Genomic DNA, 14,046 nt, shown 5'->3' on the forward strand with positions numbered 1-14,046 from the left:
TTTTTATGAGGTGGAAGTAACTAACAAAAACATAAACATGTGTATTGAATGGAATACCATTTAAATAAATAATGGATTGATTAATTGACAACTAATATGATCAGTTCATTAATACCAAATTAATTCAACTGTAAATGAGATACAGGCAGAAGAAAGGCCTTAGATTTTCTTTGACAGTATTCAGTCCTTTCTTCTCAGTCTGATCCTTAGCAGCCACAGCCGTTAAAGATCCCCTTCTGACAGACCTAATTAACACATCCCATCTATGGGGCAGTAGCCAGTAAGGAAAAGGTGGCCTGCCAAACGTGACACAAGAAGGATTGTGGCTGAGGAGAGAAGTAAGGGAAAGAGCAAGGAACAGGTATGTGTGTGTGGGCAGATCAAACAGGCCACAGAGGAAAAGCCCTATCCCAAAGCCCAAACACACTCCATATTCATTGACCTGTCAGACAGAAATAGGATAGCTAACTGGGCTAACACCACTGTGTATATGATATTATAGACACTCAGGATCCAGAATGTGCACACAAATAATCTCAATTGAAAATGCTACTTAGTCCAGAACTGGGTTAATATGTGTCTGGGAGACAAACTCTTAAAGTGACAGTTCACCGTTTTACCTTGTTTTTCCACCTAACTAGGGTGGTGTCATTCATGCATGATCACTCGTTATTTAGCTTGTATTTTTATTTATTTCTAAACAAACAGACTTTGAAGGATATTCATACAAATGTACCATAAACATGAAGATGACATACAAGTAACAAGAACAAGGAAACAGTACTTTCCACAAGCTTCATTTCTTTGAAAAAGTAACATGGTTTATTGAATTATTATTACATTATTTATTAACCTCTCTTGGGTAGGGGGCAGTATTTTCACCTCCGGATGAAAAGCGTGCCCAAAGTAAACTGCCTGTTACTCAGGCCCAGAAGCTAGGATATGCATATAATTGTTCGATTTGGATAGAAAACACTCTAAAGTTTCTATAACTGTTAAAATAATGTCTGTGAGTATAACAGAACTGATATGGCAGGCGAAACCCCAAGGACAAACCATCCAGGGGGGAAAAAATTGAGGTCATAGGATTTTCCAGTTGTTTTCTATGTGATACCCTGGGTACCCTGTGATACCCTTATTATATTATACCCTTATTATTAGGAACCTGGCTGCAGTTCCTATGGCTTCCATAGATGTCAACAGTCTTTATAAATTGTTCGATCTTTTTCTTTTGAGAAATTAAGAAGTAGTCCTATTCAATGTAAGTGTCACTCCAGGTGGACTACTGTTTTGGTGCGCGTAAACTGGAGAACGCTTTATGTTGTTTTTATCCGGTATTAGAAACAGTTTATTCTGTCTTAAATTTTATTGATTATTTACGTTTTAGGGTACCTGAGGTTGGATTAGGAACGTTGTTTGAAATGTTTGGACCAAGTTTACAGGTAACTTATTAGATACTTTGTAGGCATGTTGGGCGAGTTGAAACTGGTGTATTTCTGAATCAAATGCGGCAAATAAATTGACATTTTTGGGACATAAAGAAGGACATTATCGAACAAAAGGACCATTTGTGATGTTTCTGGGACATTTTGGAGTGCCAACAGAAGAAGATCTTCAAAGGTAAGGCATTAATTATATCGCTATTTCTGACTTTTGTGGCACACCTGCCTGGTTGAAATATGATTTTCATGCGTTTGTATGCGGGGCGCTGTCCTCAGATAATCGCATGGTTTGCTTTCGCCGTAAAGAAATCTGACACAGTGGCTGGATTAACAAGAAGTTAAGCTTTATTTTGATGTATAACACATATATTTTCAAGAATGTTAAATATTTGGTATTTTTGAATTTCGCACTCTGCAATTTCACCGGATGTTGGCCAGGTGGGACGCTACTATCCCACCTTCCCATAAGATTAAGAGTTTTGACTGTGCTGTGGTGTTTGAGTCCTGCCTGTTCCTGGCCTTTGGCCGTTGTATGTAACTATCTACATGATGGGACCCCAGGTCATTGTAAAGATCTCATATCTTCTGTGCTAGCATGAGGAGATGGGTCCATCTGCCTTGTGTTCAGTCCAATCTTCTCAGTCAGATCCTTAGCTACCATATCCTTAATCAAAATCCTCCTTTTTTGACCAAGTTCATATACATCCCAGTTGTCAGGCAGTAGCCCTTTAAGGAAAAGGCAGGCTGCGAAACGTGACACAATCAGGATGGTGGCCAGAGAGACCAACATGATGCCGGTGCGGAACGGGAAGACATGCAGCAGACGCCCGTCCTCGTGTAGGCTGTCCCAGGGAAGGGGCATGAGTCCAGGCACACCAAGCAGGGGCTCTCCTACTAGGAACCGCAGCAGTAGCCCTACCACAAGGCCTGCCAAGGCACCATACCCATTGACCTTCCCAGGCAGAAAGAGGACGCAGATCAACTGTGCACACACCACCGTGTACATCACATCTCCACTGAGAATCCAGAAGACATACACAGAGGAGGTCGTCATTGCCAAGCCCGCCCCCATCAAACCAAACAGTAGGATGGACACCTTTACAACCAGTAGAATCTGTTTCTCAGAGGCCTAAAATGAAGAACAAAAATCAATCGCAGTGCCCTATTCAGTAAATTTGTGGGAAACATTTACAAATAAATAGTTACATAGAATAAACAAAGATGTTTGTAAGTAGATTCTCAAACTTTCTCACCCTTTTGCTGAAAATGTTTTTGTAGATGTTTCGGGCAAAAAGGGACGCAGAAGACAGCAGGGCAGAGTCAATCGATGACATCACGGCAGCAGCAATGGCGCCGATTCCAGCAAGAGAGACGTAATGTGGACACAGGTGGTGCAGGGAGATGGGCAGAATCATACCCGCCTTGCCCTGCTCGTAGGGAGTAGGTAGACCAAAACTGGTCTGGTTCCAATCTAAGTGAGGGAGAGAGAAAAAAGCAAGCATATGAGATTTACAGAACTCCCAGTGATTGACATTATTGGGACAGAGTCGGCTCCTCCCATGAAGCCTACTCCTCCATTTTGATGAACACACTGCTGTACCTGTGGATGCTGCCACAGCACCAATGAGAAGAGGTGGTATGGCGAGGATGAAGCAGAAGACAGAGGCAGCATAGCAGGTGAACTGAGCCTGAGCCACAGTGGCTGTGGCCAGGACTCTCTGGTAGAAGGACTGGTAACAGATTCCACCTAGAGTCTGAGAGAGCGAGACATTGAAATGGACCGTAAAAATGTTGAAATCAAAAAAGTGACAGGACCTAAATGAGAAAACAACCAGCACAGAAAATAGAAAGGTAACACAATACAATGAAAATAATAGGGTCTTTGTTTGGGATTGAGACATTTAGATATAGATCTATACAACAGATGGTCTGTGATGTGGAATCAACTAGATATTAGACCATGTTTGAGGTCTGAACACCTCTGACAAACTGTGAAATTGGAGTGAAATGTGACTTTAAGTTGACATTACCACCAGTAGCAGGTCATCCAGCCAGCGCCCTGCATCTGCCAACTTCAGCCTGCCGGTCCATGGCTCCTGATACAGTTTTGTCACCGCTGTGACTGTAATGTCTGTTGAGGCGGGGCTCATCAGTATGAAGGGCACACAGAACCACTGGAAGGAAAAAAACAAAACCACAAAATCACTGAAAGGAAAAAAAAATAAACCACAAAACCATTGAAAGGGAAGAGAAAAAAAAAGTTGAAGCAATTCCCATACAGAAACTCTGACACGTAAATAAAGTGAATCTTAGCGTGTATATATACAGTAGACCACACGTGCCTCACTCACTATAACACGTTGACCCTAGAACCAATAAGGGTTCTTCGGGCTGTCCCCATAGGAGAAACCTTTGAAGAACACTTTTTGGTTCCAGGTAGAACCCTTTTGGGTTAAATGAAGGGTTCTCCTATGGGGACAGACAAAGAACCCTTTTGAAACCATTTTTTCTAAGAGTGCAGGACAAAGTTTTATCACCAGGCTGAGGAACATGAAGATGAGCTGGATGACATCAGTGTAGGCCACCGAGTACAGCCCTCCCAGCAATGTGTAGAGAATTGCCACGGCAGCAGACAGGGCCACAGCCAAGGGTGATGGGATATCCATGATCACACTCACCGTTCCCCCTAGAGCAAAGCATTGTACAGATTGTTCACACATTCTAGCTAGCGTAGTAGCTTGCAAGCTTCTGTGTGTAGCCTATAGCCAACAACATCCCTGAGATCTAGTGTCATGATGTCGCTAGAAGGCCTCAACCATTCACCCAATGTATAACTTACAGACATGCCATGCAGGTTCAGGCACTCATTCATGCATCAGGAAGTTGGCCAACATCACCAACTAATAATGTAAGAGTTTAGACTCATTCTCATGCTTCCAGATAATGTGGTGGTGGAAAACAAATGCTTATTCTTCAATAAATTACATCAAAGAATCATTCAGAGAAATCTAAGCTAGAGACAGTTTTTCCACGTGACATAACCAGGTAAACGTGGCTCTAGTCATGGCACGTGCTAAAAGGTGCTGTGAAGGCTATTTTGCTGACAGAACAACTGACTTACCCAATGCAGCGAGCACACAGGCTATCCAGAAGATGTCAGCAAGGAGTGATGGGACAAAGAGAATAGCAGTTAACGTGTTTCCATACTTCTCCTGGAACGGATCCATTATTGTGACGTAATTCTTCTCTCGGACCGGTTTCACAAAGAACAACGCACCTGCAGTCACAAATCCATTTACTGTGAATTACTTACCTTACACCGCATGGTTGCCATGTGTTTGATGCCATTCCATTCGCTCCATTCCAGTCATTATTATGAGCCGTCCTCCACTCAGCAGCCTCCACAGCCCAATTATTATGATAACATAACCATACATACCTACAACCAGGCTAAGGGTGAAGCCTATTGGTCCGATGGCCCAAGCCAGGCCCCTTTTAGGGTCGTAGACCACCTCAGCATTGCCTAAGATGAAACCTCCTCCCACCCATGTAGCTGTAGAGAGTGGGTGGTAACACAGAACAACCACTAAGCATTGAAAAACACTAAAGTACTTTGAAAGAGACTCAATGACTTTCAAATCTGGGTGATCTTATGTTACACGTTAGTTAGGTTGACTGCACACCTGTGGTAGTGAAGATGCTGACCCAGATGTTGAGGTTCCGCCCTCCAACCATGGCAACCTCACTAAGGTTTCCAGTGCACTTCCTCTCCTCGTGTTTGGACTTCCTGGACGCCCAGACGCCTGTCGCGAGGACGATAAGGTAGAACACCCCGATCGACAGCAGGCCGGGCCAGTTAAGCGCCATCTTCAGGGAGGAGAGGGAATTTCTATAAGATACATGAATATTGACGACAGACCATCGAGACTTAGGCCAATGTCACACAGAGATGGACGAAAACGTAAACGCAAAAAAGGAAACGTCCTCTCACTGTCAACTGTATTTATTTTTTAGCGAACTTAACATGCGTAAGTATTTGTGTGAACATAACAAGATTCAACAACTGAGACATAAACTGAACAAGTTCCACAGACATGTGACTAACAGAAATTTAATAATGTGTTCCTGAACAAAGGGGGGGTCAAAATCAGAAGTAACAATCGGGTATCTGGTGTGGCTACCAGCTGCAATAAGTACTGCGGTGCATCTCCTCCTCATGGATTGCACCAGATTTGCCAGTTCTTGCTGTGAGATGTTACCCCACTCTTCCACCAAGGCACCTGCAAGTTCCTGGACATTTCTGGGAGGAATGGCCCTAGCCCTCACCCTCCAATCCAACAGGTCCCAGACATGCTCAATGGGATTGAGATCCGGGCTCTTCGCTGGCCATGGCAGAACACTGACATTCTTGTCTTGCAGGGAATCACGCACAGAACGAGCAGTATGGCTGGTGGCATTGTCATGCTGGAGGGTCATGTCAGGATGGACCTGCAGGAAGGGTACCACATGAGGAAGGAGGATGTCTTCCCTGTAATGCACAGCGCTGAGATTGCCTGCAATGACAACAAGCTCAGTCCAGACCATGACGGACCCTCCACCTCCAAATCGATCCCTTTCCCGAGAACAGGCCTTGGTGTAACGCTCATACCTTCGACGATAAACGTGAATCCGACCATCACCCCTGGTGAGACAAAACCGCGACTCGTCAGTGAAGAGCACTTTTTGCCAGTCCTGTCTGGTCCAGCGACGGTGGGTTTGTGCCAATAGGCGACGTTGTTGCCGGTGATGTCTGGTGAAGACCTGCCTTACAACAGGGCTACAAGCCCTCAGTCCAGCCTCTCTCAGTCTATTGCGGACAGTCTGAGCACTGATGGAGGGATTGTGCGTTCCTGGTGTAGTCGGGAGTTGTTGTTGCCATCCTGTACCTGTCCGCAGGTGTGATGTTCGGATGTAACGATCCTGTCATGCAGGACGTTGGATTTGCAGAGAACACCAAGTTGGCAAATTCGCCACTGGCCCTGTGCTCTTCACAGATGAAAGCAGGTTCACACTGAGCACTGAGCCATGTGACAGACGTGACAGAGTCTGGAGACGCCGTGAGAACGTTCTGCTGCTGCAATTCAGCATGACCGGTTGGCGGTGGTGTCATGGTGTGGGGTGCATTTCTTTGTGGGCCGCACAGCTCATGTGCTCGACAGAGATAGCCTGACTGCCATCAGGTACCGAGATGAGATCCTCAGAGCCTTGTGAGACCATATGCTGCACATGCACATTTGTGGCCTGCTGGAGGTCATTTTGCAGGCTTGGAGTGCTCCTCCTGCTCAAAGGCGAGGTAGCGGTCCTGCTGCTGGGTTGTTGCCCTCCTACGGCCTCCTCCACGTCTCTGATGTATTGGCTGTCTCCTGGTAGCGCCTCCATGCTCTGGACACTACGCTGACAGACACAGCAAACTTCTTGGCAAGCTCGCATTGATGTGCCATCCTGGATGAGCTGCATACTTGAGCCACTTGTGTGGGTTGTTAGAATCCGTCTCATGTCCATAGGTGGAGGACCGGCATTCAAAAGTGACCAAAACATCAGCCAGGAAGCATAGGAACTGAGAAGTGGTCTGTGGTCACCACCTGCAGAATCACTCCTTTATTGGGGGTGTCTTGCTAATTGCCTATAATTTCCACCTTTTGTCTATTCCATTTGCACAACAGCATGTGAAATTTACTGTCAATCAGTGTTGCTTCCTAAGTGGACAGTTTGATTTCACAGAAGTGTGATTGACTTGGAGTTAAATTGTGTTGTTTAAGTGTTCCCTTTATTTTTTTGAGCAGTGTAGTTTTGTCCATTTTGTCCATCAAAAGTTCAACTAATTCTTACTTTTTATGTACATCTAATTATAATTTGCATAATGTTTAGCAAAACTTTGGTTGCCTCTTGATGCAAACTGTTAAATCGCTCAGAGGCTGTCTACTATAAATGGCCAATATCCACCAGCAAGCAATGCTTCACCTAGCCACGCGAGCTTCGCCCTGAGAAGCTTGCCATGTGGGTGCTAGCAAGCCAACAACATGATAGGTACTGCCAATCCAGTAGGGGCTGGAAGCTATTTTAAGCTTTAATTGGTTGTGCAATATTGGCAATAATTTACATATATCAAGCTTTCCCCAACTTAAGTCCTGCCCTGTTCAGGGTCTGTTCAGCGAGCTTCTCTTGCCTTGCTAACTTACTTCCTTACACTGAAAATGAATGGGCTCCGTAACTTTGTCGGAGGCATCTCTTGCTAGTGGACATGCCCGGTAAGTGACGGATCACTTTAGTTTGCTATTTCCAAAGAAATGTAGCTTGTGGTATCAAACAACATTCACACAGGTCGTGAATTTATCAATAGCCAATCTAGCCCGGTGTTCAAGCTAGCGAGACCTTCCCTCTCCCGATTGGTTAATCGCACAGTGGTTTTCTTCTGTGATTTTCATAAAGTTCAGCCTAACTTTTTGCCTCTTTCTGTTCACCAGAATTGGTTTGCATCACTCATTTAACCCTAGTGCTTTGCTGAAAACAATGTACGGCCATTGTGGTATGAGTCAGATTGACCCGTATAGTTTAAACACACTCAAGACAGTCAAAGAATCACGTAAAAACAACCAAAACTTTATTTTGTCTTGTCAGACCTTTCAGAAAGAAGAAATGCAAGAATTTAAAGAACTCTATATTTAAGTACTATTTGTTAATGTAAGAAATTGTATAAGATACTGGTAACTTGTTTTAAAACCACTTCTCAACATAAGCTATACTTGGTACAACATGTACCCATTCCCCAATATACCCCCACACTTTGTACCCTATTAAGTAACCACAGGTCTGGTTCACTCCAGACCTGACTGCCCTCGACCAGCACAAAAACATCCTGTGGCGAACTGCAATAGCATCGAGAGCCCCCGCATATGCAACTGTTCAGGAAGTCAGGAACCAATACCGACAGTCAGTCAGGAAAGCAAAGCCAGCTTTTTCAAGCAGAAATTGCATCCTGTAGCTCTAACTCCAAAAGTTCTGGGATACTGTAAAGTCCATGGAGCAAGAGCACTCTCCCAGCTGCCCACTGCACTGAGCTAGGTAACACGGTCACCACCGATAAATCTGTGTGAAATCGAAGACTTCACAAAGCATTTCTCAATGCTGGCCATGCCTTCCTCTGGCGACTCCAACCTTTGGCCAACAGCCCGCCCCCCCGCTGCTACCTCCCCAAGCCTCCCCAGCTTCTCCTTTACCCAAATCCAATAGCAGATGTTCTGAAAGAGCTGGAAAACCTGACCCATACAAATCAGCTGGGCTTGACATTGGACCCCCTATTTCTGAACTGTCCGCGGCCATTGTCGCACCCCCTATTCCAGCCTGTTCAACCTCTCTTCGTATCATCTGAAATCCCCAAGGATTGGAAAGCTGCCGCGGTCATCCCTCTTCAAAGGGGGAGACACCCTGGACCAAACTGTTACAGACCTATATCATCCTGCCTGTCTATCTAATGTCTTCGAAACGCCAAGTCAACAAACAGATCACTACCACTCGAATCCCACCGTACCGTTCTCCCTGTGCAATCCGTTTCCGAGCCGGTCACCGGTGCACCTCAGCACGCTCAGGTACTAAACATATCATAACGCCACTGATAAAAGACATTACTGTGCAGCCGTCTTCATCGACCTGGCCAAGCTTTCGACTCTGTCAATCACCAATATCTTATCGGCAGACTCAGTAGCCTCGGTTTTTCTAATGACTGCCTGCCGTGTTCACCAACTACTTTTGCAGACAGAGTTCAGTGTGTCAAATCGGAGGCATGTGTCCGGTCCTCTTGGCAGTCTCTATGGGGTACCACAGGGTTCAATTCTCGGGCCGACTCTTTTCTCTGTATACATCAATGATGTTGCTCTTGCTGCGGGCGATTCCCTGATCACCTCTACGCAGACGACACCATTCTATATACTTCCAGCCCTTCCTTGGACACTGTGCTATCTAACTCCAAACGAGCTCAATGCCATACAACACTCCTTCCGTGGCCTCCAACTGCTCTTAACGCTAGTAAAACCAAATCATGCTTTTCAACCGTTCGCTGCCTGCACCCGCACGCCCGACTAGCATCACACCCTGGACGTTTCCGACCTAGAATGTGGACATCTATAATAACCTAGGTGTCTGCTAGACTGCAAACTCCCTTCCAGACTCATATCAAACATCTCCAATCCAAATCAAATCAAGAATCGGCTTTCTATTCCGCAACAAAGCCTCCTCACTCACGCCGCCAAACTTACCCTAGTAAAACTGACTATCCTACCGATCCTCGACTTCGGCATGTCATCTACAAAATAGCTCTCCAATACTCTACTCAGCAAACTGGATGCATTTATCACAGTGCCATTCGTTTTGTTACTAAAGCACCTTATACGACCACCACTGCGACCTGTATGCCCTAGTCGGCTGGCCTCGCTACATGTTCGTCGTCAGACCCACTGGCTCCAGGTCATCTACAGGCTATGCTAGGTAAAGTGCCGCCTTATCTCAGTTCACTGGTCACGATCTTACACCCACCCGCAGCACGCGCTCCAGCAGTGTATTCTCACTGATCATCCCTACAAGCCAAAACCTCATTTGGACGCTTTCCTCCAGTTCTCTGCTGCCTGCGACTGGAACGAATTGCAAAAATCTCTGAAGTTGGAGACTTTTATCTCCCTCAACAACTTTAAAAATCTGCTATCGAGCAGCTAAAACGATCGCTGCAGCTGTACATAGTCCATCTGTAAACTACCCACCCAATTTACCTAACTCACTCCCCTTACTGCTTTTATTATTTACTTTTCTGCTCTTTTGCACACCAGTATCTCTTCTTGCACATGATCATCTGATGATTTATCACTCCAGTGTTAATCTGCTAAATTGTAATTATTCGATTTATTGCCTACCTCATGCCTTTTGCACACATTGTATATAGATTCTCTTTTTTTTCTACCATGTTATTGACTTGTTTATTGTTTACTCCATGTGTAACTCTGTGTTGTCTGTTCACACTGCTATGCTTTATCTTGGCCAGGTCGCAGTTGCAAATGAGAACTTGTTCTCAACTAGCCTACCTGGTTAAATAAAGGTGAAATAAAAAAATTTAAAAAACAGACCCACACACTCAACCCTCCCCCATGAATAGGGCCTGTGAAAACAAACGCACATGCAGGATGCCTTTGGATGTGACTAGGACAAAGAACTGTGTGAAAAGCCAATGGAATGTCGACATCAGGCCGAACAGGACTACCCACGACCCAGATCGACCAATCGGAAGGCCAGACTACCAGATCAACCTACTTTGCTTGTTGCCTATATAATCTGTATGAACTGTTCTAGAGGTCTCTTCTCCGACGATTCCATACGAGTCAGACAGAAGGAGCCGTGCTGCACGATTTACTAAGATATCTTTGCATATGAATAAACCGCCTTATTATATAATAATCCACCTCGTCCTATGTCTCTACTTGATCTCCTGTCTCCAGTAAACGTTTTACTAACATTAAACATATTTTCTTTCTCACAAACAAGCATTTTCTGTTGGAGCTCATTTTGGGGTGTCTGTCAGAGATCGGCTGCTCTCACGCTGAGAAGCTTGGGAATGCTCCTTTTCACCCAAACATAATTATAAAAGTGCAACCACAACCAGTCAAAACAAAATACATCACACATTTGTTTATTTTGGACCTGTGCAAATATCTATACACATGAAAGCCTCTGGGTCAAAATAACAAACAACATCATGTTTGTACACAAAATCTAGACATTCTACAACACATCAGTGTGTCCACATTTTGAGTTAGGTTCATGACGCTAAACGAGGACAAGGTATTTAATTTCATGGAGAAAAAGAGAGGTTAACTAGTATTTTAGGGGTCAAGTTGATCCGCAACATAATAAGAGGGTTAACAGAAGGTGTTTCCTTCCTTTGAAAAATAATGACTTCTGCAATTTGTCGCATATAGTGGACAACCTCTGACAATGTCTCCTTGTGTCTTTTCCTCCCATTGCGGCCAGCAGCATACCACCCTGCATACCACTGCTGGCTTGCTTCTGAAGCTAAGCAGGTTTGGTCCTGGTCAGTCCCTGGATGGGAGAGCAGATGCTGCTGGAAGTGGTGTTGGGGGGCCAGTAGGAGGCACTCTTTCCTCTGGTCTAAAAAATATCCCAATGCCCCAGGGCAATGATTGGGGACACTTCCCTGTGTAGGGTGCAGTCTTTCGGATGGGATGTTAAATGGGTGTCCTGACTCTCTGAGGTCATTAAAGATCCCATGGCACTTATCGTAGGGGTGTTAACCCTGGTGTCCTGGCTAAATTCCCAATCTGGCCCTCAAACCATCACGGTCACCTAATAATCCCAAGTTTACAATTGGCTCATTCATCCCCCCTCCTCTCTGTAACTATTCCCCAGGTTGTTGCTGTAAATGAGAATGTGTTCTCAGTCAAATTACCTGGTAAAATAACAGGAAAAATTGGAAATAACTTATTCCTGGTTGTTTGATTTCTCAAAGTAATGCCCAGTATAAATGTACTGTTAGTGTGAACTCCAACCTAATTTGCATAACACCAGCATTTAGAACAACAGAAAGGAGTCCACTCCACAGGAGTCTTCACCACATGGAATATATGGGAGAAATGAACGTGAAACCCAAATAAGGGTAAAGTTAGGAGAGATTTGTGGTCAGAGATGTTGCCATAGATCTTCATCTTCACCTTAGCCCAAGAAGTCACCAAGGCAACCAGTAAAGAGAGAGCAGATATGCATTCAGTCAGTCAGTCGGTTTCATTAACATGCTGAACTCACTCACACACACGCATCCCATACCCCAAAAAATCTCTTTACAAAGGCATTACACTGGAACCACATACTAAAGGTGGATGGTTTTGTACATAAGAAAATGGTAATGTATTTACTGTATAATTACAAAATAGTTATGCTGCATGTCAAATAAAATCCAAGTTTATTTGTCACGTGCGCCGAATACAACAGGTGTAGTAGACCTTACAGTGAAATGCTTACTTACAGGCTTTAACCAATAGTGCAAAAAAAGGTATTAGGTGAGCAATAGGTAAGTAAAGAAATAAAACAACAGTAAAAAGACAGGCTATATACAGTAACGAGGCTATAAAAGTAGCGAGGCTACATACAGACATCGGTTAGTCAGGCTGATTGAGTCAGAACTAGGAAACTCGGAAATGTCAAACTTGGAAACCTATTTGTAGAAAGATGATACCCAAGTTTCCCACTTGGAAAGTATCAAAATCAACCAATAGGAAGCTCTACGCAAACAACTTACGTTAATTTTAACTCAGAGGTTCCCGAGTTTCTGACTTGTCATAAATGTAGCATTACACTATAATTACTACACACAAAAGTTGTTATATCATTCTGCATTCAAATTCATTGTGGTTTCATATATGGAAACTGAGACAATCATTTTGTTATGTAAATAAACAGATCTTGTACAATTCTGTAATATGTCTTCGCAATATTTTCATAAAACAGACCAGACAGTACAGTACACCCTTCAAATGTTATTATATTTCTAAATGTCAGTCAATTATGCAAGTACAGTATAACATTTTAAAATACATTTAGTCCTATTTTAATGTTCCAATATTCAATAGATACTGTATCACATATTTAATTGGTTTTATATACTTTGTAGTATTTCTCTTCAAGTTCAGTAGATACTTATTTGATTGATGTTTCAGCATTGAGACATACCAAAGTGTACTCCCAAGTACGATTAATATGACAAAACAAATATAAGATGCTAAGAACTGTTTAAACTTACCTCGATGTGCAATTTCCTTGATCCTCTGAGGAAAAACCTAAATGTACTTTGAGAATATCTTCTAACTCCTCCCTCTAGTCCTAAGAGTTTATTAGTGTAGTCAATATAACAAGTTAATAATTGATCATTACAGTACACTCATGTGGACTAAAATGCAAAAACAGTTGTAGTAAAACTATGTGTTGACCACACTGTGAAAAATATATTAGTGGAATTTATGATTTATTTTAGCATTGCACTACTACACTGAGCTGTATTCTGTCATCGTCAGTTACATCCCTTTATAAGGAATCATTATGGTCTGGGATTCCAGTGCGCCAATTTCCTCATGTTAATCATTAAACTGCCTGGCCCATATCCAGGTAGCTATCTGAACAGACACCCTGCTGAGACATGGTGGCCCCCAATACAAGTTAGTTCAGGTGTGACCCCACAGCATAAACCCAAACCCAGCGGGACCAGGTGGTCACTTTGTCAAGGGTCAGCTTGCAACTCAAGCCAAGCATTCTTTCACTGCAGGGAAACTGGGTCAATTAAAATCTAAGCTAAGTAACACTCTGTTACTCAACTCCATAAGTAAAGAAAAAGGCAAAAGGGAAATGTTGAGAGACTTTGAGCAACAACTGACCAGTGGGGGATGTTGACAAACCCAGGGGGTGACATCAACGAGAGACTTTCGAGAAAAAAAACTATCACTGGGTTTCTCAATGCCGCTAGGCTTTAGTTGCSCTGTCYMTTATTCAGCTCTCCACTGTSMWRKMMTSYRSKYMC

At 43.7% G+C, this 14,046-nt stretch overlaps 1 protein-coding gene across 1 annotated transcript; it reads right to left on the reverse strand.

Moving 5' to 3' along the window:
• Positions 1–103: 103 nt before the first annotated feature.
• LOC111981811 (high-affinity choline transporter 1) lies at positions 104–13,964 on the reverse strand. Its single transcript, XM_024013260.2, has 9 exons — positions 13,276–13,964; positions 5,126–5,309; positions 4,882–4,995; positions 4,564–4,719; positions 3,980–4,128; positions 3,473–3,616; positions 3,043–3,196; positions 2,696–2,913; positions 104–2,571 (listed from the first exon to the last, which is right to left on the reverse strand). Exons 2-9 carry the CDS (start codon positions 5,307–5,309, stop codon positions 2,005–2,007), a joined length of 1,686 nt encoding a protein of 561 aa, XP_023869028.1. The 5' UTR covers positions 13,276–13,964; the 3' UTR covers positions 104–2,004.
• Between the last annotated feature and the right edge of the window lie 82 nt (positions 13,965–14,046).

This window comes from Salvelinus sp. IW2-2015, linkage group LG3 (assembly GCF_002910315.2).
Source record: "Salvelinus sp. IW2-2015 linkage group LG3, ASM291031v2, whole genome shotgun sequence".
Taxonomy (NCBI): Eukaryota; Metazoa; Chordata; class Actinopteri; order Salmoniformes; family Salmonidae; genus Salvelinus; species Salvelinus sp. IW2-2015.